General features: G+C 40.4%; 1 protein-coding gene across 19 annotated transcripts in view; it reads left to right on the top strand.

Annotated features, from left to right (window-relative positions):
- The window catches only part of RSPO2 (R-spondin 2), a 176,616-nt gene that overhangs the window by 33,820 nt on the left and 117,580 nt on the right, over positions 1–25,216 (top strand). For 9 of the 19 annotated variants that reach the window (XM_086336305.1, XM_086336306.1, XM_086336297.1 and 6 more), the window contains exon 3: positions 24,247–24,419. The exons of 9 other annotated variants lie outside the window; for them this stretch is intronic. In XM_086336305.1, the coding sequence (XP_086192431.1) occupies positions 24,286–24,419 (134 nt within the window). In that variant the 5' untranslated portion in view covers positions 24,247–24,285. Of the gene's footprint in view, positions 1–24,246; positions 24,420–25,216 lie in introns of those variants that run through there. One more of the 19 variants, XM_086336301.1, reaches the window with a different exon arrangement.

The following is a 25,216-nucleotide window of genomic DNA, read 5'->3' as shown; positions in this document are numbered from 1 at the left end:
TCTTGTCACACGTTCAGGGTTTATCTGGTTCTAAAATGTTGCACCTTCCCAGGTGGCTCAGATGGTAAAGAATACTCGTGCAATGTGGGAGACCCAGGTTCAGTCCCTGGGTTGGGAAGATCCCCTGGAGCAGGGAATGACAACCAACTCCAGTATTCTTGTCTGGAGAATTCTATGGACAGAGGAGCCTGGTGGGCTATAGTTCAGGGGCCACAAAGAATAGGACACGACTGAGTGAAAAAGACCTGAATTTAGTTCATGCTTTGGGGTTCCCCTCCTAAATTGCTCCATAACTTTAAAATCTCTCTGTAGACAAGCCCCGTGTTTTCATTTGCATCCTGGGGAGCGTCATTTTCATGGTCAACTTAACTTCTCCTAAAAGGTGAAGTCTCTGTACCTCCTCCCCTGGTCACAATTAAACCAATGAAATCCACACTGCACTCACCTAGCATGTCACTGACTTTTGCTGCTGTTTTTAGTGATACCTCCATTCACTTCCCCAGGTTGACAATTTTGACTACATCTTCAAATATTCTGTCTCCTTCTGTCTCCTTCCACACTTATCTGTTATCTTTGTTAGTTTTAGTTCATAACAAATCAAGTCCAAAATTCAGCTCGCCAGTGCTCTGGCCCAAATCAGTGTTTTAGTCATGATTGTTGCAAAAGTCTTTTAACTGATCCTTGTCTCCATTCATCACCCATGTCCGTCTGTTAAGGTTTAGACATCAAATTGGATTAGTCCTTCTATTACTTCCCTTTGATCATATCATTTTCCTGTTCAGATTTTTAAGGACTTATTAGTGTCTGGACACTAATTTTCTTACCCAGTGTGATATTCCATGTCTGTTTGGCCGGGACTCAACCTACCTTTTCAGCTGTCTTCTGAGACCATTTGTGCTTCCGCTGAATTACAGGATGGATTGTTTCCATGCATTTGCATACATTTTTTTTTTTTCTGTTTAAAATACCTTAATTTCCCTTTACCTTCCTTCTGTTTGAAGTCTAGCCCACCAGACCCAGTTCAGATGCATTCAGTGATCATCCCAGTTGAGGAGTTAGTGGATTAAAGCAAGAAATTTCTGTCACAACACTTACCACCTATTAGTACGGTAGACGATCTAATGCCTGTTCATACAGCCCTTTAGACTGGATGCTTTTCAAGGATTGCAGTTATGTCTTCTATTCTCCTATTCCTCGGAGTCTTCTAGCAACAGGTGCTCAGTATTAGTTTCTTGATTAATCCCTTGTTTATACTATTTATTATTTGGCCAGCAGTGAGAAAGGGTAAATGTGCTTGGCAGCTCAGTAGTTACTGGGGCTCTTGAGATTGAGAGGTGAGAGGAGCTGGGCTGGCCCAGTGTGGGGCTGCATGGATGATCTCAGACCTCTTCATTACCAGCTCATTCTTTTCTTTTGGAAAGGAATCTTATGAGAAATGCTCATTTTATTCATTTGTTTTTAAATATACAAGAAAACACACTTGAAGCACTGAAGCCAGGCTGCCTGGGTTTGAATCCTGGCTTCATCTCTTAGTGACTGAATGATCTTGGGCAAGATATTGGGCTGGCCAAAAAGTTTGTTTGGATTTTTCTATCACATCTTGCCAAAAACCTCTAACAAACTTTTTGGCTAACCCAATAGATAACCTTTTCTGTGCTTTACTTTAACTCTGTATAATTGGAATAACAATATATTCATAATGTGCTTAAAAACAGTAATGAGTTAATACATGCAGAGCATATTAAATATGGCAAATAGAATATTCTCAAATGCTGGCAATTAATATTACTACTATTAAGCAATGAGGGAATTGGTACAAGCAACAGATATGTTAGAATTCATTTCTGTGTACTTTCTTTTTGAAAATGAGTGGAATTTTCTCTTTGCTGCCAGTGTTCAGAAAATGCAAGATAATAGACATTGCTGCTGCTAAGTTGCTTCAGTTGTGTCCGACTCTTCGCAACCCCATAGACTTCAGCCTACCAGGCTCCTCTGTCCATGGGATTTTCCAGGCAAGAGTACTGGAGTGGGTTACCTAATAGACATTAGTATGGACCTATTTTTTTCCAGTGTGCTAAGGCATTATACAGTGCTTCCCTGGTGGCTCAGATGGTAAAGAATCTGCCTGCCAATGCAGGAGACAGGGTTTCCATCCTTGGGTCAGGAAGATCCCCTGGAGAAGGAAGTGGCAACCTACTCTAGTATTCTTGCCTGGGAAATCCCATGGACAGAGGAGCCTGACAAGGCTACAGTCTATGAGGTCACAAAAGTGTCAGACATGACTTGGCGACTAAACAGCAACAAGATGATTTTAACATATGAGGATAAGAACCCTTAAGATCTAAAATCTCTTAAGATATAGAGCATAGTGAAGGAGCAGATGAATGGAAATATCAGAGAAAATTAAGGAATCCAGCCTCATATTGGTTTGTCATATATACCAAGAGACTGAGTACAGTGAAAGTTGCTCAGTTGTGTCCAACTCTTTGCAACCCCATGGCCTATACAGTCCACGGACTTCTCCAGGCCACAATACTGGAGTGGATAGCCTATCCCTTCTCCAGGGGATCTTCTCAACCCAGGGATTGAGTCTAGGTCTCCCGCATTGCAGGCGGATTCTCTACCAGCTGAGCCACCAGGGAGACTCATATACACCAAGGGACCAAGCAACTGAGTTAATTACTTAAATCATTCTAGAACATGGATGATTATTTATGTACCACCTAGTAGACACTGAACAAAGCATTGACGCAGTACTTCCTAGATACTGGTAGTGTGAAGATGAGCAACACATTGCTTTTATTTTGTGGATGCTCAGCTTTTTAGGATAAACTGTTAAATAACCACAGTTCAATGTTAAGTGCTGTGGACACAGATATATAGGATGTGCCATAGGCTTCTATGGTGTCGGAGGAGGTGTCGGAGGAGCTGAGTCTTAAAAGTGGTCAGACTTTTATGGGGACAGAGTGCATCTTTTGCTATAGACCTCAGTGATGTCAGGTGGGATTTTTTGTTTTGTTTGCTTTACCAAGATCTGTGAGGACAGCAAAATGCCAGTTGTGCTTGATTTGATATGAAGGGAATGCTAATTGTACCACATATTCTGGGATTTTGTTGTTGTTGTTACATAAAATACCTTTGGTTTTAGTACAAACTTTTAAAAAATTGCTTTTTAATACTTGGAGGACAGTATGCACATATTCACAGGATGCCCTTGTATCTCTGTCTTTTTAATATATTTAACAAAATCAAGAAAAAGTTTTCCATATTAGGCAATCCATGCAAAGATTTTTGTCTGTGGTTCCTAAACTTGATAATGGTGGGAATCATCTGGGGAACATTTAATGATGGGGGAGCCTGGGCCTCCTTCCAGATAAACTGAAGCAGACTCTCTGAGGAAAAACTCGGACTCTGCATCCAGGAATCACAGGTGCTGAAGAATTGTGGGGGAAATCAGTGGTCACTGTGAGCTTGTGCTGTTGACATGGAAACTACTCACTGTGTCTGTGATACTAAGGAATACTCAGAAGTGAAATGAAACACAGGAAGAAGACAGAGTTGGAACTCAGTCGGAAGTATCATGAAGTCTTTGACTTGTACTTACCTGGCGTGTGCGTGCATGCTAAGTCACTTCAGCCATGTCTGACTCTTTGCAACCCTATGGACCACTCCTCTGTCCATGGGATTCTCCAGGCAAGAATACTGGAGTGGGTTGCCCTGCCCTTCTCCCGGGATCTTTCCAACCCAGGTATTGAATCCCTCATCTCTTATGTCTCCTGCATTGGCAGGTGGATTCTTTACCTCTAGTGCTACCTGGGAAACCCACTTATCTGGTGCCTTTTCCTAGGAAGCAGCTTCAAGAGGCAGTGACTTGCAGATTCATTCCGAAAAGAGACTGAGATTTCTAAAGTTCTCTTGCTAATGCTAGATCCCCAGGTAATCATTTGGTCTTTTGTGTCCACCTTATTATTTTCTCGGAAAAGGATCTAATCTTGTCCCTTCCCATCACCTCCTTTTTTCCCCTCCCTACTGAGCAATGGTCAAAACTTGGAAGGTGTGTTTACCTGGAGGCACTTTTCAGTAGGTTTCAATTATTTAATGTAAAACACACGCATGATGGTTGGGGGGAAACCAAAGCAAATGCTTGGAGGAAAGTTAGTAATTTCATTCAAAACATGAAAATAGCTCTTCACGTCTGTGTAGGAGTCTGCTTGGTGATGTGAGGCCATCGCAAAATTGTTACGTGTTCTATGTACACGTGCGCATCTCTCCTAGACTTTCTGTTTAGGACACTTCCTGCACTGATCTTCACATGACTTTAGCCACAGCCTGGTCACCCCGAATCTTCTCTGCTTTGATGCTGCTGTGGCCTAACACCTTCTCCACTGGGTCACTGCAGTCATTCCTCTGAGTTCTACACAAAACGGAAAGATGACTTTACAAACTTTTTTATTATGTACATTACAAACATTTTTATTATGAATTTTTTCTACTGCTACTGCTAAGTCGCTTCAGTCGTGTCTGATTCTGTGCGACCCCATAGATGGTAGCCCACCAGGCTCCCCCATCCCTGGGATTCTCCAGGTAAGAACACTGGAGTGGGTTGCCATTTCCTTCTCCGATGCATGAAAGTGAAAGTGAAAGGGAAGTCGCTCAGTCGTGTCCGACTCTTAGCGACCCCATGGACTACAGCCTACCAGGCTCCTCCATCCATGGGATTTTCCAGGCAAGAGTACTGGAGTGGGGTGCCATTGCCTTCTCCGATGAATTTTTCCTATCACACCAGAAATGGCACTGTGATTATAAAATAACCTCATTCTATTAAATGATGAGGTATGTTAAGGTAACATACATGTGATCAAATTTTATTTAAAATACTTTATCAGATAAAAAAGAAAAAGAATATATATATTAATGTTGAGTCTGAGCAATGACTATAGGGGGTGTTCCCTATTTATGAATTTTTCCTATCAAACCATAAATAGGCAATACCCCCTATAGTCATTGCTCAGACTCAACATTAATTAATATATATATATTCTTTTTCTTTTTTATCTGATAAAGTATTTTAAATAAAATTTGACCACATGTATGTTACCTTAACATACCTCATCATTTAATAAAATGAGGTTATTTTATAATCACAGTGCCATTTCCAGAGTTAGCAAAATTAACAATTCTTCAGCATCATTTATTACTTCAATCAGATTTCTCAGATTATTTCAAAAATGGCTTTTTACAGTTTGCTTATTTGAGTTGGGAACCTAGTTTGGGAACAGGACACTTTTAGGAGTAGTACTAAGGACATGCATGAAGAACGTTTTACTCCTGATGTAATTAGAACAAGTGGGGGGAAAATCCAGAACCTCATGGGATTTCTTAAGTATTTTGTGGCAGGAACTAATACTTTCTTTAAATTTTCTGTCCTTAAGGAGCACTATGATCTATCCCCTGAGAATGAGCGACCCAAGGCACTTTTTAAACACTGTAAACCACAGTTTCTGGTTTAATGAGAGATTACTTTTCACATTGCATTCCATGTTGGTGCAGAAACAGTGATTTCATATTCTAAAGTTAGTTCTGCAATTACCATTTTGATTGCTCTTAGAAAAATGCACACACAAAATACTGTGACTCAGCGAACGGTGTTGCCAGTGGGTTGTCATTTTTAGCTCTCCAATTATGATGGAATTGCATAAGGAATGTTCAACTTGGTGCTGCATTTCTCTGCTCCCATGCCTTTCTTTCCACACCAGCACCAAGCACATCCAGCCTCCTTTTCTTCATCTTGTTCATTTATTTTTGTGACTTAACAAGAGTCTGAGAAGCACAGTACACAGGTGAGTAGTAATACAGGTGAATATAGATAATCTATAGCAAGAGCTGCTTCCTAATAAGTAAATGATCTCTTCCCTTGCAATTACAAAGATTCATAAGACTCTACATAAAATAATGAGTTCAAAGAAGTTTAATTTTAAATATACATTGATGTTCATGTGGTACCTTGGTCCATGAGGCACTGGAAAGTTTTTATTGCAAACATGTGAAAGGGGCACTGAGTTGGTAAGACATGGCACCTGCCTTCCAGGCATGACTGTCTTCCAGGAGGGATGGAAGTGGGGCATGGGGAAAACTGGTGGTTTGGAGGGGAGGAAGCTGAATCAGGGAGGTTACCTGAAAGTTCTTGCTGTAAGTGCAGCACAAGTTAATTAGCAGCTGGATGAGAGTCCTAGCATTGGGCCATGAGAACAGATGCTAGAAGGATTTAGAAGTATCCTTACACCTTGGTGGGCTTCCTTGGTGGTTCCGATGGTAAAGAATCTGCCTGCTATGTGGGAGACCCAGGTTTGAACCCTGGATTGGGAAGATCCTCTGGAAAAGGGAATGGCTACCCACTCCAGTATTCTTGCCTGGCGAATCCCATGGATAGAGGAGCCTGGCGGGCTACAGTCTGTGGGGTTGCAAAGAGTGGCATACAACTGAGAAAGCAACACTTTCACTTTTGCCTTGGTAACTACTGGTTCTGAGGAATGGAAGAACAGGTGACCAAGAATTTGTGTTGTAGTATATTTACTATGTATTTTGAGAAGAAACATGAAACTTGATGCAGGAGCTTGATTTTTTTTTTTTTTTCTCTAATGTTGATGCCCTCACTTTGAAACCAGAGTCAGCCAAGAAGAAATGTTCTGTATATATCTAGGAAGTGTGACCAGGACACATGATAGATCAACTGATTATCTGATCAACCCTCGTGTAATACAGACTTTATTAAGGTGTCAGTGACACAAATTTAAGAGTGTCTGCCCCCAAGAAGTTCATACTTGATCAGGAATTAAGATGAATGAGTAGGGAGAGGGATAGACTACGTGTGAATTATGTAATTGTTAAATATTTATGATTATAATTAGGCCTAGATATGGTAAAACCAGTTTTGTTCTATAATATCCTGTCTACCTTTCTCTCTCGTTTTTGTTTTCCTTTAGAAAACATCTTAACTTTAGAGTTAGAACAGTAGTGTGCAAGATATTCTACTAAAGTTGTTGAAGAGCCAGGATGGGGGTCCGCACTTCTATTTGTACTCTATGCCTGTGGCCTAGTCATAGTTCCTGGGCTGGGGCAGCCTCCTGTACAAGCTGGGTGCTGGTGCTGGGTGACAACTTTCCCTCTGTCCCCTCCCGCTCACTGGTCTCTGCCAGTCTAAGCCACCATCGTGGTGGCTGGGCCAACTGGGTTATGAGTGAGGTGTGGGGCACCAATCATTTTTTCATTCTATCACCTCTCTTTTCTTAGTGCCCAAAATTGGAGACACTAGTTGCTGTCTACAAAAGATTGCCAACAACCTTGGCAGCTTAATGGATCTCTTGGTTTAAGGTCAAGGTCACTTTTTTTCCCTTTTCCATTTACAGAGCAAGAGAAAAAATGCAGAAACAAAAGTCTAACCAAAGGTTCAGTCTTTAGCATTCCTAGCATCAGTAAATATTTTCACATTTTCATTCATGGTTGATCTTGAATTTTTCTGTATAAAATTATGGTCTTTTATTCTCCAATTTTAGTTATTTCTTCTTCTCATCCAGGTGACACTTAATACTTGTATTCCATTTATTCTGAAAAGGTGCTTGCAAACATTAAAGATTAGGATTGACTGTCTACTCTCTATTTTTCGAAATGCATGGTGTTTTTAATAATCAGTAATTAACGTGACAATTTATTTTTTCAACTTGGTAGCATAATAAGGCCCTTCAGTTACACCACAAGAAAGGAAAGCTTATAATGGACCCCATCTGTTGACACTTAGAACTTCCTGAGTCACGTTTTCTGCACCATGTAATGGTGATCCATTAGTGATGCAAGGTCTTTCAGATCTTTTAAGTACCCTCTCTACAGCCATCATTTGAAGAAAGATGAATCTGGTGGTAGGTTTAATCCTATAATACCATGATTTATTAAGAGGCTAGTTCAAGTTATACTTGTTCCAGTTTGAAAATATAACTTAGATGCATATCCTGTGAGACACAAGAATAATTTAACAATGGAATAGGTCGTGTCTGAAAGAACTCAATAAATGGGAAACACTAAGTCTCTCTGAGAGCGTTAAGAGTCATCTTGAGCCTCAAAAGTACTAACATAGGTGTATAATCATCAGTGGCGAAATGCTTGCCAATTCTTTAGGGACCTCATGCAAGGATTTCAATGGAAGATACATTTGGTGAAATATATCCCGTTGCCACACTGTTCTCTTTGGAAGAAAGGAAACTGAATAGCTGACAGAAGTGTGGAAAGAGAACCATTTCACAGTAAGCAATGGCTCTCCTTATTACATTTTTAAGAACACAACTGATCTTCCTCAGAGTTCTTTTTGACTCACCTCCACTGGTTGAATTTTCAGCCCCTCCTCTGGATTCCCCAGGAGCTTGTGCAGACGTCTATCATAGCACTTAGTGCAATGTGCTAATTTTATTTTCATTTGTATCCTAAATGAGCAGGTACATTTAAGCCAGCAGGGGAGTGACTAAAGGATTGTGGGTTTCACTCCCTATCAATTTGTCCAGTTATTTCTGGGCATCATTGGTCATCACCATATAGCATCCTATATTAGGGCTTTCTTCCCTTAGAGAGGATTAGTCAATGTCTGTGGTTTATGAAGTCATTTGAAGGAGCCTCACTACGGTCCCTGCTTAGGACAGTACAGGTACCAGGCAGGACCAAAGACTTGCTTCTGAAACATCTCAAGTTGCCAACCTATGGAGTTCTGGAGCCATGCTGGTTTCCATGCATAGCCAGAGAGACTGGCACTCTTCCAAACCCTAAGTTGCACTTTGATCGTGTAAATGAATACTGTCTCTCCACAGTCTTCTCTGCCAGCCCATCTGGCTAGGATTTCTCTCTCCTACTTCAGGAACTAAAATCCAGTCCAAGGGGCTGGCCAGCATCACAAGCTTAGCTGTCTTGTCTTTTTACCTGTCCTAGGACCCTTCCTTGCAAAACTCTTCCCTTTCATCCCTGATGCCAAACAAAACCAATACAGAGTTGAGAACGTGCTTTCTTAGCTTAGCACTGAACTCCAGCTTGGAGAGTTTAGATAACTTTGTTAAATGCACGTTTGTGTTCCTCACTGGACTTTGAATTCTGCAACGGCCAGGACTATCTATCCATGGCACTTCACACAAAGTTAAAGAAGTCAAAGTTAATTGGATGAAGAATTATTGCAGTGTCTTGGTCAGACTTAATAGCTTTCACAACTTATTCTAAGCTGGAATAACTCTCATCAGTACTCTTTGCTTCTCATCCACTAAAGAATACTAAATATGTAAATATTCTTGTTGCTCAAATTCTATTCCAAGATTCCCTTTTAGTGGAAAAAATGTTTAGTGTATCTTTTATTTCTCTTGAGTCATCATCGTTCTTGGGAACACAGTGATAAATGTTTTAGATGCTTTGCAGTATAAGAGTTTTGTGGTCAGTAATGCTTCCTGAGCCCCATAATTTGTAGCAAATTAAAAATGATGATTCTTATGGTCTGTTTTCCCCTCTTTTAGGTGTGGACTCTCTAAGTATAGCATGTTTGAGCTGTTAATATTGTATGTCCATAGAAATTTTCTTTTAAAAATATTACTTTAAATATTACCATGGCATTTAAATTGGTAACAGCCAAAAATATGCTAGGCACTACCAGTAAATAACATCTGGTCTGTAATCCTCACATCATTTCTTAGAAGAGGATTGGCTAACTTTATCTGTACACAGCCAAAGAGTAAATATTTTAGGCTTTATGGCTCATAAGTTTCTATAACAACTCCTTAATTGGGGAGAAAATGGGACTCTGATGACGAGATTTACCCAAGACCACCTTGCTAAGAAGAACCAATCCTGTTGATTTTTTTAATTGAAGGATAGTTGCTGTAAAATATTATAAAATTTACTAGTACACAATATAGTGGTTCATAATTTTTCAAAGGTCATATTCCATTATAGTTATTTTAAATATTGACCATATTCCTCATGTTTTTACAATGTATCCTTATAGCTCATTGTATATCTAATAGTTTGAAACTTTTAATCCTCTTTCCCTAAACTGACCCTTCCCTACTTCCCTCTTGGAACTAGTAACTACTACTTTGTTCTCCATATACGTGAGTCTGCTTTTCTGTTGTTGTTTTCACTAGTCCGTTGTACTTTTTGGATTCCACGTATAATGATATACAGTATTTGTCTTTCTCTATTTCACTTAGCATAAACTGACTTCACTCTGTCAGTAGTGAAGAACTTCAATAATGAGAGGTTATTATCTACCCATTTGGTTAGGAGTGTCTACTACATGCAAGGCACTGTCCAGTATGCTATGGAGACGATACAGGCCCAGTTACAGGAACCTACAAATTCGAGGAGGTGGAAGTTGATGAATAACATTCCTTTTACCTGCCTAAGTTGTGAATGATAACAAGAGAGACTGGGGTTTTCAGTTGACAAATTAAGTATCATTTTGTTAATGGTAAAGCTTACTGGAGAGCATGGCTTTGTTCAGCAAACATGAACTTCCCAATCCCATACCTTGGATTTGAATGAGTCCATCTGGCTAGATGCAGGCAGCGTATGCAACCACAGGACTCCACAAAGAGGCCTGCTGCTGGAACACTTTGGCAACGCAAGACAATTCCAAAGAGGAAAGATGGACAGGGGTGCGTGGTTTCTTGTCCCAAATTCCCCATCCAGAGGACTTCCTCTTCATTTCTTGGTAAAGAATTAGTGAAAAGGTGGAGAACGTGCACAGTATTATATATAAAGATATTCTGCCCCCTACCCTGTGAAAAAGGGAACATCAGATGTAGGGAGTAAGCGACTCAACTCTTCCTCCCCCAACAGAGTACAAGCTCCACAAGGGTCTAAACAGTTGAGATACTTTGAAATTTATAGTGAAGAGAAATTACCTCCAGGATAGGAGAGAAGGAAACGTTTGACCAAGAAGGTGGCATTTAGACAAGTATGTGAATAATTTTCACTTTGATATGTGGAAATGACAGGGAAGGATGAGCCAGAGAAAGGGAATATAAGAAGCGGGGGGCATGTGGGATATCTGGAGGGCAGTTCCTAGGTCACAGAGCTAGCATCACCTAACACCTTGATTTATCTGAGACACCTTGAAGTCTAGAATCCCAGGAAACCCCTCAGTTCTATACAAATGGGATGGCTGTTCTCTTGAGTGTCTGGCTAGGCACTTGGAACTTAAGTTTGTTGGATGGTACGATATATAGGAAATGGCAGCAGTATTCTTGCCTAGAGAATCCCATGGACAGGGGAGTCAGGTGGGCTATAGTCCATAGGGTTGCAAAGAGTCAGACACGACTTAAGCGACTTACCACGCACACATGCACAATATATGGAATGGCTACGTGTTTGGCAGTTGTACAGTTACTTCCATAAGGGACTCGCTAGGCTGAAAATGAAAGGTGAGAGGCCAAAGGCTATCAGTAGATGTTAGGAACCTCTGAAGAGTTTTCAAAGGATATAGGGGTTACATTGAATTTTAGAGTATGGCAAATATGTAGAAAGGAGTGCAAACTATTGAATATAAACTAGATGAGAATATTTTAGAGAGTAAACTGAAACATCAAGAAGGATTCTGTTTTTGAGAAGGATGAAATTCTAAGAGCTGTATGATCCATTTGTATTGTCCCTGTTCAGAGCTACTTAGAATTCACTTCCCAAAACTACATCTATCCTGATCTGTCCGTTCTAATGTATAGAGGTTTATGTGATGTCATGGTGGTGGTAGCTAACACAGTGGTGGTAATTATATTGCAATATACAAATGTATAAAATCAATGCATTGGACACCTTAAACTTGCACAATGTTTTATGTCAGTTATATCACAATTAAAAATCGAATGAATTGTGATTTGGAGTGAATTGTTAAATATAATGAATTGAACTCATGGATTGTTTGTTTTTGTTGTTTTTAAATGCAAACTCTCTACTGTTGTATTTTCCTGGATAAAAATGCATTGAAGGATCAATTTCTAGTAAGTTCCTTGAAATTATTATTCAAGAATAGCTTTATTATCATGACTGTATTGAATGTTCTGCTGGCATGTGGTAGTCCTACCAGATTGACCAGACTGATGATTCATTTGGCAAAGACAGCAGGGTAACACGTGTATGGTTGTTTGTTGTTGGCACAGAACTGGATGAACCAGATGTAGATGTTATCTGCTTAAGCATCTAGAAAGTGTCTCTCATTCAATAACTATTTGTTAATCAGGTACATAACTCCTGCCACTGAAAAATCTAAGACGAAACTGCAATGTTAGAGTATTCTAGTCTTTTTAAGTAATAAGCTTTATTATCTAAGAAATATCAGAGATGGTATTTATGAATTACTCAAGAACTCCAGGAAATATAGACGTGAAATAGAAACCTGCTTCCTTGGAAAACTGGAAGTAGTTTCATAAAACTTCTTTGTATTAATTGCTATAGTTTTTTAATAGGTAATTATTATGTTAATTATTTTGAAATGAATTGGTAATTGCTATTTCTGCCTAAATTTGAATCTTTATATTGTTTAACTTATTTTGAAATAATTTCAGTTATAGAAAAGATTAAAAATTGTACAAAGAAATCTTATATACCTTTACCCAGCTTCCTTAAGTATGATCTTACCACACTTTATAATTGCTATGTCATATTATATATTTTTTCTGAAACTGAGTAAACTAGAGACATAAAGCTCCTTAAAAGACATCCAAAAAACCTCGAATAGCCAAAGCAATCTTGAGAAAGAAGAATGGAACTGGAGGAATCAACCTGCCTGACTTCAGGCTCTACTACAAAGCCACAGTCATCAAGACAGTATGGTACTGGCACAAAGACAGAAATATAGATCAATGGAACAAAATAGAAAGCCCAGAGATAAATCCACGGACCTATGGACACCTTATCTTTGACAAAGGAGGCAAGAATATACAATGGATTAAAGACAATCTCTTTAACAAGTGGTGCTGGGAAAACTGGTCAACCACTTGTAAAAGAATGAAACTAGAATACTTTCTAACACCATTCACAAAAACAAACTCAAAATGGATTAAAGATATAAACATAAGACCAGAAACTATAAAACTCCTAGAGGAGAACATAGGCAAAACTCTCTGACATACATCACAGCAGGATCCTCTATGACCCACCTCCCAGAATATTGGAAATAAAAGCAAAAATAAACAAATGGGACCTAATTAACCTTAAAAGCTTCTGCACAACAAAGGAAACTATAAGCAAGGTGAAAAGACAGCCTTCAGAATGGGAGAAAATAATAGCAAATGAAGCAACTGACAAACAACTAATCTCAAAAATATACAAGCAACTCCTATAGCTCAACTCCAGAAAAATAAATGACCCAATCAAAAAATGGACCAAAGAACTAAATAGACATTTCTCCAAAGAAGACATACAGATGGCTAACAAACACATGAAAAGATGCTCAATATCACTCATTATCAGAGAAATGCAAATCAAAACCACTATGAGGTATCATTTCACGCCAGTCAGAATGGCTGCGATCCAAAAGTCTACAAGCAATAAATGCTGGAGAGGGTGTAGAGAAAAGGGAACACTCTTACACTGTTGGTGGGAATGCAAACTAAGTACAGCCACTATGGAGAACAGTGTGGAGATTCCTTAAAAAACTGGAAATAGAACTGCCTTATGACCCAGCAATCCCACTGCTAGGCATACACACTGAGGAAACCAGAAGGGAAAGAGACACATGTACCCCAATGTTCATCGCAGCACTGTTTATACTAGCCAGGACATGGAAGCAACCTAGATGTCCATCAGCAGATGAATGGATAAGAAAGCTGTGGTACATATACACAATGGAGTATTACTCAGCCATTAAAAAGAATACATTTGAATCAGTTCTAATGAGGTGGATGAAACTGGAGCCTATTATACAGAGTGAAGTAAGCCAGAAAGAAAAACACCAATACAGTATACTAACGCATATATATGTAATTTAGAAAGATGGTAGCAATAACCCTGTATACGAGACAGCAAAAGAGGCACTGATGTATAGAACAGTCTTTTGGACTCTGGGAGAGGGAGAGGGTGGGATGATTTGGGAGAATGGCATTGAAACATGTATAATATCATATATGAAATGAGTCACCAGTCCAGGTTCGATGGATGATACTGGATGCTTGGGGCTGGTGCACTGGGACAACCCAGAGGGATGGTACGAGGGAGGAGGGTTCAGGATGGGGAACATGTGTATACCTGTGGTGGATTCATGTTGATATATGGCAAAACCAATACACTATTGTAAAATTAAAAAATAAAATAAAAAAATTGCATAAAAAATAAAAAAACAGAAAGGGGAAAAAAGACATCATTTCATTCTTAAAAATGAAAACCCAATTTATAACAACAGTGCACTTATTAAAATAAAATAGCACTAAAATACACTGTTACCTAGTTTATAGGGCTTATTCAAACTTTCCCAATTGTCCCACTATTGTGTTATGTAGTAAAAGAAGAGAAGTCTGTTTCAGATCCAATCTGGGATCACACATTACTTTATGTTTATTTGCTTTTTAATCTGGACCAACTCTTCAGCCTTTTCACAACATGACCTTGACATTTTTGAAGAGTATTGGTTGGTTATTCTATATAAAATTCCTAATATTGATAGTCTGATGTGGTCTCATGAATACATTGAAGCATTGAAGTTCTGTGTTTTTGCCAGGGCTATGACAGAAATGATGTTTTTTTTTTTTTTTTCAGTGCATCATATCAAGAAGTACTCAGTACTGATTTGTCCCATTTTTGGTGATACTAGTTTTGATCACTAAGGTGTCTTGTCTGTAAAGTTACAATATCTCTCTCTGAAATAAGTGTTTTGTTGGAAATGCTTTGATGCTATAAAATCTTTTACTCATCAGTTATGTACTTGATATCTTTAGTGCCTAAAAAACGAAGATCATGGCATCCGGCCCCATCACTTCATGGGAAATAGATGGGGAAACAGTGGAAACAGTGTCAGACTTTATTTTTCTGGGCTCCAAAATCACGGCAGATGGTGACTGCAGCCATGAAATTAAAAGACGCTTACTCCTTGGAAGGAAAGTTATGACCAACCTAGATAGCATATTCAAAAGCAGAGACATTACTTTGCCAACAAAGGTTTATCTAGTCAAGGCTATGGTTTTTCCTGTGGTCATGTATGGATGTGAGAGTTGGACTGTGAAGAAGGCTGAGCGCCAAAGAATTGATGCTTTTGAACTGTGGTGTTGGAGAAGACTCTTGAGAGTCCCTTGGACTGCAAGGAGATCCAACCAGTCCATTCTGAAGGAGATCAGCCCTGGGATTTCTTTGGAAGGAATGATGCTAACGCTGAAACTCCAGTACTTTGGCCACCTCATGCGAAAAGTTGACTCATTGGAAAAGACTCTGATGCTGGGAGGGATTGGGGGCAGGAGGAGAAGGGGACGACAGAGGATGAGATGACTGGATGGCATCACTGACTCGATGGATGTGAGTCTCAGTGAACTCCGGGAGTTGGTGATGGACAGAGAGGCCTGGCGTGCTGCGATTCATGGGGTCGCAAAGAGTTGGACATGACTGAGCGACTGATCTGATCTAAAATGATTATTACTATGGTGATTTCCAAGTAGGGGAAATCTCCTAATTCCTTACATATTTTATTTTAGTTAGAATTCTACAAAGAAGAGCTTCTCTTCTCCCTCATTCATTCATTCATTCTTAGCAGTGTAGATTCATGGTTTGTTGTTTTCTTCTATGGATTATAATCTATTAATTACAATTCTGTTGCTCAAATTGTCGTAGATTGGGCCACTGGGAGCTCTTTTAATCTATTTCTGACATGTTTCCAACATTCCTTGAAGACTTCTCTGCTTTCTGGCACAAGGTGTCTCAGGCTGATTTTGTACTTTTTTTTTTGCCTGACCTCACCTTTGAATCAATCATTTCTCCAGGAGGCTACAGCTTCTTTTAGTTGGGAATGTGCTGTGTGCTTAGTCACTCAGTTGCGTCTAACTCTTTGTGACTCCATGCAGTGTAGCCTACCAGGCTCCTCTCTCCATGGAGATTCTCCAGGCAAGAATACTAGAGTGGGTTGCCATGCCCTCCTCCAGGGGATCTTCCCAACCAAGGGATCGATCCCAGGTCTCCTGCATTGCAGGCAGATTCTTTACCATCTGAGTCACTAGGGAATCCCAATAATACTGGAGTAGGTAGCCTATCCCTTCTCCAGGGGAACTTCCCAGCCCAGGAATTGAACCGGAGTCTCCTGCATTGCAGGCGGATTCTTTACCAGCTGAGCTACCCGGCAAGTTTAATTGAGAATAGAATTTGGAAAACAGAATCTGGACACTTGGTATGTTCATTGCTATTGGGAGTGGCATTAACCCTAGAATTTCTCAGTAAACAAAGCTATAAAACACGTGCATGTATTTTTGTGTCTGTATGTATGCCTGTGTGTATACCTGTTTATACATATATAGTCTATCTCTATGAACATATTAAAAATGACTTCGTGATGCAGTAGCCTCTAGTTCCAACCCAACATTACAGGGTTCATTTTAGTGTGATCTTTTCCCATATTTCGAACTCATTTCTAGCAATGAAAAACCTCTCATCTGCAATATATTTACTCATCTGTTCAATTTGAGAGTCTGCATAGAAGGCTTTTAGAGATGCTAACCCCTATGGCTGTTAAACACAACCTGCTCAGAGTGAGTGAGTGTTTACAGTTTTCTTTGTCTTTTGCTTAACGATATGGAGTCAAAATATTATGTTCAAAAGTTACTTAGGTTAGATCTCTCATTTCAGTGTGGTTCTGTTCATCTGAAATTCAGTTAGATTGGGCTTTTTTTGGTGGGAGGAGTCCCTCTTCCCCCTCCTTACTTTTGGCATTTATTTTTTGAGTATGTCAAATATTAACATGATTATTAAATTCAGAACAGTATAAAAGAGGTGTCTGCCTTTCTCATACCCTACCCCTTCTAACCTACTTACATTCCCCTATCTTTTTAATTCCAATTCACCTGTCTAATTCAGTGACCTGTTCCACTAGCTTCTAGTTTATCTTATGTATATGTTGCACAAGTGAGTGGACATTTAAAAATTTTCTTATTTAGTTCCTTTCCCCTGAAATAAAAGGTAACATGCATTAGTTACCCTGTTGCACTTTGATTTCTTTCTTTCTTTCTTCCTTTTTTTTTTTTTTTTTTACTTAACAGTACATTCTGAAAATCATTCCATTTAAGTTTAGAGTTCTTCCTCCCTCTTTTTATGGATGTGCTCTATCCTGTCCTGTGGCTGTGTCCTCATTTATCCACTTACTCTTCTGTGTGTAGACAATTAGGTTGTTTCCAGTATTTTGCAGGGAAAAACAAGGCTACAGAGAATAACCTTGTGCAAATATATTTTCAGATTGATATAATTTTTATTTCATTGAAGCAATTTAGTCCAAGTATTGCCTAAGTTTTCTGTGATGAAGAGAATTTTGGAGTTACGTATTTGTTTTTTTTTTTTTTCCCCTTTGAAAGCATCTTCAGTATATAAAATTGTTAAATTCTCCTACTTTTAAACACAGAAACACACCATATTGGGACTACTCACCATGAAATTTCAGTAATTTAATTCATGTTTAATGTGTGGTCAAAAGAGCCCTTATGCTTCCTGGCTTTTTATTATCTTAGGTAATCTGAGTACCTTCTAACGAGAGGTTCTAAAAGAATTTGGGGAGCTGGTTTTATAGCTGTAATTGAGACACAGCTCTGCATAACTCCTTCCATCCACTACTTCCTCCTCCTTGTACAGGATACAGGCCTTAAAGACCACAAGCAGGGCCATGTGCTTTTCCGAATTAATAGTTGTTCTTTTATTATCAGTAGTCTCCCAAAGAGTGTACTTTCTAAACACTTGGTTATCTAATATCTCTTATCTGTGACCATAATACAGTGTCTTAAGTAGAACTCTCTACATTGTGGATTTACAAGTAAAGACGTTTTTAGGGCTGCTCTGTAGCACTTTTTACTGTTACCATTTTCCTGTTCAACTGTCACCCTCTAAGAGGAAGCCAGTCTTAATTTTATTTGTGCATCCTTTCTCTTAAGGGTTCACATTCTGCTGATTTCTTAACGTCTAATCTAAAATCAAAGCATAGCATTTTAGCTCAGATGCCATGTGTTGCGTTTTATGTGATCCTCACGCACTTGAACTCGGGTTTCCTTGACAAAGACGCTGTTGTTTCTGAGTTGATTGACTTTAACCAGAAGCTGGTGCTTCCTAAGCTTTGTGTTTGAATGGGCTCTAGAGGTAATGTGGCGTACTCCTCAGGGATGTTCAAATCCTATGAAGTTTTCCTTAATTCTGAATTTGTCGTATTTGATTAAGATGATGTAATTTTATTTGTTTGCAGTAACCACAAAGAAGAATTGTTCTCACTATTTCTGAAGAGTAAATTAATAAATAGCAATGTGAACACAAAAAGAGTTTAACTCAAAAATTTGATCATTGAGTCATTTCATTATAAGGAAGCAATCAATCTATCTCCTTAATTTCCTCTCTTCCTCTTTCTCTCCTTTCATCCTCATTTAGTTACACTTGTATACAGATACATCTTTATTATTAAAGAAAAAAGAAAATGAAGAAAGAAAACAAAGTAAAAAGCTTGTCTCCAGTGTTGTTACCCTTCTGTACATGCAACTATTATTTTATGTCAATTTCTTATATTTTCTATACATTTGTACCCTCACAATATAAACTCTTAAAGTTGGCAAGCTTGAGGATGAAGATCCCGTGGAGAAGGGGATGGCAACCCACTCCAGTATCCTTGCCTGGAGAATTCCATGGACAGATAAGCCTGGTGGGCTACAGTCTATGGGGCCTTAAAGAGCTGGACATGGATGAGTCACTAACGCAGACAACAACATATAAACTCTTAAAGTTTGGGAGCTCGAGGATGAAGGGGCAGTGACTCCCCAAAGATAAGGGTGGGGGCTTTTAGAAAATCGTTCCTAAATTTTGTTGCTACTGTCAGAAAGGGGAGAATGACTTTTCCCTCCTTTGCTGGAAGCTGTTTGGACATTTCACTATTGCTGTCTTTCTGTCTGAAGAAGAGAAGGGAGACTGGGAGATGGGAACACTAAAGACGCAGCCTGCATGTTTGGTTACAGAGTGGATGGGACTAGGATTATGGTCTTGATGGGACCTTTGCAGCGTGGTTGGGAGGGGGCCAGGTAAAGCTTGTATTGAGGGGACACAGTGTGGACAGTGTCAGCCGGAAGGCCCAGTGAAATTTGTAAAGGAACACCTAGGGACATTGCTCTGGGCATGAGGCCCTCCCTGACAAGGTTGCTGTTGATGAAGGTGGTCTCATCACTCTTCCATCAGGAGCCTATCGGCAATGAGACAACTAAGGCCAGCTGATGAGAGGGATGAAACCCTATCCTTTAAGTGAAAGACAGGTCTTTTTCCTCTGTAGCTCAATGGGGAGTTCATGAAACCAGTCCCTGTGTACCCCAAGATGCTGGGGAATTAGACTTTTCCTGCCTGTTTGTGTGGAATGGAGGAAAGGCTTTGGTTTAATATCCAATTTAAACTGATTTTTAAAATAAAAAGGAACACGTCTTAAAAATTCAAGAACTGCCATAATAAATTTATTTTGCTTTCATTTATGGACTCTGTTCAGCATGCCTAGGGAACTGATGGGGCTTCCCTGGTGGCTCAAAGGTTAAAGCGTCTGCCTGCAATGCGTGTGACCTGGGTTCGATCCCTGGGTTGGGAAGATCCCCTGGAGAAGAAAATGGCAACCCACTCCAGTGCTCTTGCCTGGAAAATCCCATGGACGGAGGAGCCTGGTGGGCTGCAGTCCATGGGGTCACTAAGAGTCGGACATGACTGAGTGACTTCACTTTGACTTTTCACTTTCACGCATTGGAGAAGGAAATGGCAACCCACTCCAGTGTTCTTGCCTGGAGAATCCCAGGGACAGGGGAGCCTGGTGGGCTGCCATCTAAGGGGTCACACAGAGTCGGACACAACTGAGGTGACTTAGCAGCAGCAGCAGCAGACTGTCTTAGGAAGTGGGTTAATATTTTGTTTGGAAAAGAGATACAGCTGATGTGTTTTTCAAATCTGTGATCTATCAAACACTGTTGTAAGATTGTTCAAAATGATTGAGACCAAACCTTAGAGATTTTTCTCTTTATTATTTCAGTTCAGTTCAGTTGCTCAGTTGTGTCCGACTCTTTGTGACCCCATGAATTGCAGCATGCCAGGCTCCCTGTCACCAACTCCCGGAGTTCACCCAAACTCATGTCCATTGAGTCAGTGATGCCATCCAGCCATCTCATCCTCTGTTGTCCCCTTCTCCTCCTGCCCCCAATCCCTCCCAGCATCAGAGTCTTTTCCAATGAGTCAACTCTTTGCATGAGGTGGCCAAAGTACTGGAGTTTCAGCGTTAGCATCATTCCTTCCAAAGAACACCCAGGACTGATCTCCTTCAGAATGGACTGGTTGGATCTCCTTGCAGTCCAAGGGACTCTCAAGAGTCTTCTCCAATACCACAGTTCAAAAGCATCAATTCTTCAGCACTCAGCCTTTTTTATTGTCCAGCTTTCACGTCTGTACATGACAACTAGAAAAACCATAACTTTGACTATATAGACCTTTGTCGGCAAAGTAATGTCTCTGCTTTCTAATATGCTATCTGCCTTTGTCATTGCTTTTCTTTCAAGGAACAAGTGTCTTTTAATTTCATGGCTGCAGTCACCATCTGCAGTGATTTTGGAGCCCAAGAAAATAGTCTGTCATTGTTTCCATTTTTTCCCATCTATTTCCCATGAAGTGACGGGACCATATATGCCATGATCTTAGTTTTTTGAATGTTGAGTTTTAAACCAGATTTTTGTCTCTCCTCTTTCACCTTCATCAAGAAGCTCTTTAGTTCCTCTTCACTTTCTGCCATAGCAGTGGTGTCAACTGCATATCTGAGGTTGTTGATATTTCTTCTCGCATCTTGATTCCAGCTTGTGCTTCATCCAGCCTGGCATTTCACATAGTGAACCCTGCATATAAGTTAAATAAGCAGGGTGACAATATACAGCCTTGTTGTACTCTTCCAATTTTGAACCAGTCGATTGTTCCATGTCCGGTTCTAACTGTTGCTTCTTGACCTGCATGCAGGTTTTCTCAGGAGGCAGGTAAGGTGGTCTGACATTCTCATCCCTTTAAGAATTTTCCATAGTTTGTTGTGATCTATACAGTCAAAGACTTTAGTGTAGTCAATGAAGCAGAAGTAGATGTTTTTCTGGAATTCTCTAACTTTTTCTATTATCCAACAGATGTCAGCAATTTGATCTCTGGTTCTGCTGCCTTTTCTAAATCCAGTTTGTACATCTGGAGGTTTTTGGTTCATGTACTTTTGAAGCCTAGCTTGAAGGGTTTTTTTTTGGGTTTTACTTTGCTAGCATGTGAAATGAATGCAATTGTGCAGTCGTTGGAACTCTCTTTGGCATTGCCCTTCTTTGGGAATGGCATGAAAACTGACCTTTTCCAGTCCTGTGGCTACTGCTTTGTTTTCCAAATTTGCTGACATACAGAGTACAGCACTTTAACAACATCATCTCTTAGGACTTGAAATAGCTCAGCTGGAATTCCATCACCTCCACTAGCTTTGTTTGTAGTGATGCTTCCTAAGATCCACTTGACTTATCACTCCAGCATGTCTGGCTCTAGGTGAGTGATCACATCATTGAGGTTGTCTGGGTCATTAACATCTAGTTCTTCTGTGTATTCTTGCCACCTCTTCTTAATATCTTCTGCTTCTGTTAGGTCCCTACCGTTTCTGTCCTATATTGTGCTGATCTTTGCATGAAATGTTCCCTTGGCATTTCTGATTTTCTTGAAGAAATCTCTAGTCTTTCCCATTCTATTGTTTTCCTCTCTTTCTTTGCATTGTTCACTTAAAAAGGCTTTCTTATCCCTCCTTGATATTCTCAGGAATCTGCATTCAGATGGATATATCATTTCTTTTCTCCTTTGCCTTTCACTTCTCTTCTTTTCTTAGCTGTTTTTAAGGCATCCTCAGACAACCATTTTCCCTTTTTGCATTTACTCTTCTGGGGGATGGTTTTGATCACTGCCTCCTGTACAATGTTACCAACCTCTGTCCATAATTCTTCAGGCACTCTATCAGATCTAAACCCTTGAATTATTTGTCACTTCCACTGTATAATTATAAGGGATTTAATTTAGGTCATACCTCAATGGCCTAGTGGTTTTTCCTACATTCTTCAATTTAAATCTGAATTTTGCAATAAGGAGTTCATGATCTGAGCCACAGTCAGCTCCCACTCTTGTTTTTGCTGACAATGTAGAGCTTCTCCATCTTCAGCTACAAAGAATATAATCAATCTGATTTCAATATTGATCATCTGGTGAAGTTCAAGTGTAGAGTCATCTCTTGTGTTATTGGTAGAGGGTTTTTGCTATGACCAGCGCACTCTCTTGGCAGAACTCTATTAGCCTTTGTCCTGCTTCATTTTGTACTCCAAGGCCAAACTTGCCTGTTACTCCAGGTATCTCTTCAGGCTTCCCAGGTGGCATTAGTGGTAAAGAACCTGCCTGCTAATTTAGGAGACATAAGAGACTTGGGTTCGATCCCTGGGTTGGGAAGATCCCCTGGAGGAGTTCATGGCAACCCACTCCAGTATTCTTGCCTGGAGAATCCTCATGGACAGAGGACCCTGGCAGGCTGCAGTCCATAGTGTTACAAAGAGTTGGACATGACTGAAGCAATTGAGCATGCACATGCATACCAGGTATCTCTCGACTTCCTACTTTTGCATTCTAGTCCCCTATAATGAAAAGGAATTATTTTTTGAGTGTTAGTTCTAGAAGGTCTTGTAGGTCTTCATAGAACCGTTCAACTTCAGCTTCTTCAGCGTTAGTGGTTGGCGCATAGACTTGGATTACTGTGATACTGAATGGTTTACCTTGAAAACGAACCGGGATCTTTGTTATTTTTGAGATCGCACCCAAGTACTTCATTTTGGACTCTTTCATTGACTGTGAGGACTACTCCATTTCTTCCAAGGGATTTTTGCCCGCAGTGGTAGATATAATGGTCATCGGTATTAAATTTGACCATTCCTGTCCATTTTAGTTCACTGATTCCTCAAGCTCTCAATGTTCACTCCTGCTATCTCCTGTCTGATCACTTCCAATATCTTGATTCATGGACCTAACATTCCAGGTTCCTATGCAATAATGTTCTTTACAGCATTGGACTTTACTTTCACCACCAGACACATCCACAACTAGGCATTGTTTCCACTTTGGCTCAGCCTCTTCATTCCTTCTGGAACTATTTCTCCACTGTTTTCCAGTAGTATATTAGACACCTACCAACCTAAGGGTTCATCTGTCACTGTTATATCTTTTTGCCTTTTCATACTGTTCATGATGTTCTCAAGGCAAGAATGCTGATGTGGTTTGCCATTCCCTTCTCCAATGGACCACGTTTTGTCAGAACTCTCCACCATGACTCATCTGTCCTGGGTGGCCCCACACGCCGTGGCTCATAGTTTCATTGAGTTAGGCAAGATTGTGGTCCATGTGTTCACAGCTTGGTTAGTTTTCTGTGACTGTGGTTTCATTCTGTCTGCCCTCTGATGGAAGAGGATAATGAGGCTTGTGCAAGATTCCTGATGGAAGGGACTGGCTCTGGGGAAAACTGGGTCTTGTTCTGGTGGGCAAGGGCATGCTCAGTAAGTCTTTAATCCAATTTTCTGCTGATGGGTGGGGCTGTGTTTCCTCCCTGCAGTTTGGCCTGAGGCCAAACCATGGTGGGGGTAATGGTCATCTTCTTCAGAAAAAGGACTTATGCCAGCATGCTGGGCCTCCCAGACTGTTGTAGTCAGTGTCCCTGACCCCGTGACAGGCTGCTGTCAACCCATGCCTCCGTCAGAGACTCCCAAGCACACACAGGCAAGCCTGGCTCAGTCTCTTGTGGGCTCACGGCTCCTTTCTCCTGGGTTCTGGTGTGCACATGATTTTGTTTGTGTCCTCCAAGAGTCTCTGTTTCCCCAGTCCTGTGGACGTTCTGTAGTCAAATCTGCTGACCTTCCGAGTCAGGTTCCCTGGAGATTCTTGGTCCCTTTGGGAAGTCTGTTATGGGGCCTAGAATTTTCACAGCAGTGTGAGAACTTCTTTGGTATAATTGTTTTTCAGTTTGTGACTTGCCTGCCCAGCAGCTCTATAGTGGGGCTAATGGTGACCTCCTTCAAGAGGACTCATGTCACACACTGTGCCTCCCAGGACTGCTGTTGCCATAGCCTCTGTCCCCGCGCCAGACCACCGCTCACTCATGCCTCTGCAGGAGACTCTCAGACGCTCACAGGCAGGTCTGTTCCAGTCTCTTGTGGGGGTCACTGCTCCTTTCTTTTGGTCTTGGTATACACAAGGTTTTGTTTGTGCCCTCCAAGCGTCTCTGGTATGATTGCACCCCTCCTACCATCTTGTTGTGGCTTCTCCTTTGCCCTTGATCATGGGATATCTTCTTTTGGTGGTTCCAACATTCTCCTGTCGATGGTTGTTCAGCAGTTCCTTGCAATTTTGTTGTTCTCGCAGGAGACGATGACCACATGTCCTTCTACTCCACATCTTATGGGGGGAGTTTATTGTCAATTTTGTTGAATTAATGAAAAAAATAGAACCTGATATAAGACTTGAATAACAAATATAAAGTAACTAGAAAAATAAGGGCAGATGGCGGGGTAAAGGTATTCTGGGGGTGGATGGTGAACAGTGGAAACAGAAACTCAAGAGTTTGGGACTGGAGCTTTGTGGAGGGCTGAGGCATAGCTCAGAGATGCAACTGGACTTGTTCTTTGGGTAGTAGAGACCATAGTGGGTTTTTTAACAGGTGGAGTGACAGGATTTTAATTTAATTTTTAAAAGTCCCTCTGAAAGTTTCATGGAGAAGGGATTAGATGGAGGGGGGTGAGAGGTGGAAGCTTGAAAGTTTGTAGGCTGTTGGAATGGCCCAAGTGGTGCAGTTAGAAATATGGTAATAGATATGTTAAAGAGGGATTGGAGTGCAGGACGTACTGGAAAGTAAAGATTGGGCTTCCCAGGTGGTGCTAGTGGTAAAGAACCTGCTTGCCAATGCAGGAGACATAAAAGACGCACATTCAATCCC

The sequence above is a fragment of the Bos grunniens genome, chromosome 14, assembly GCF_055505025.1.
Source record: "Bos grunniens cultivar Pamir isolate PY7600 chromosome 14, Bosgru_T2T1.0, whole genome shotgun sequence".
NCBI classification, from domain to species: Eukaryota; Metazoa; Chordata; class Mammalia; order Artiodactyla; family Bovidae; genus Bos; species Bos grunniens.
The sequence above is the reverse complement of the archived record's forward strand: the minus strand, read 5'-3'. Positions and strand labels throughout refer to the sequence as shown.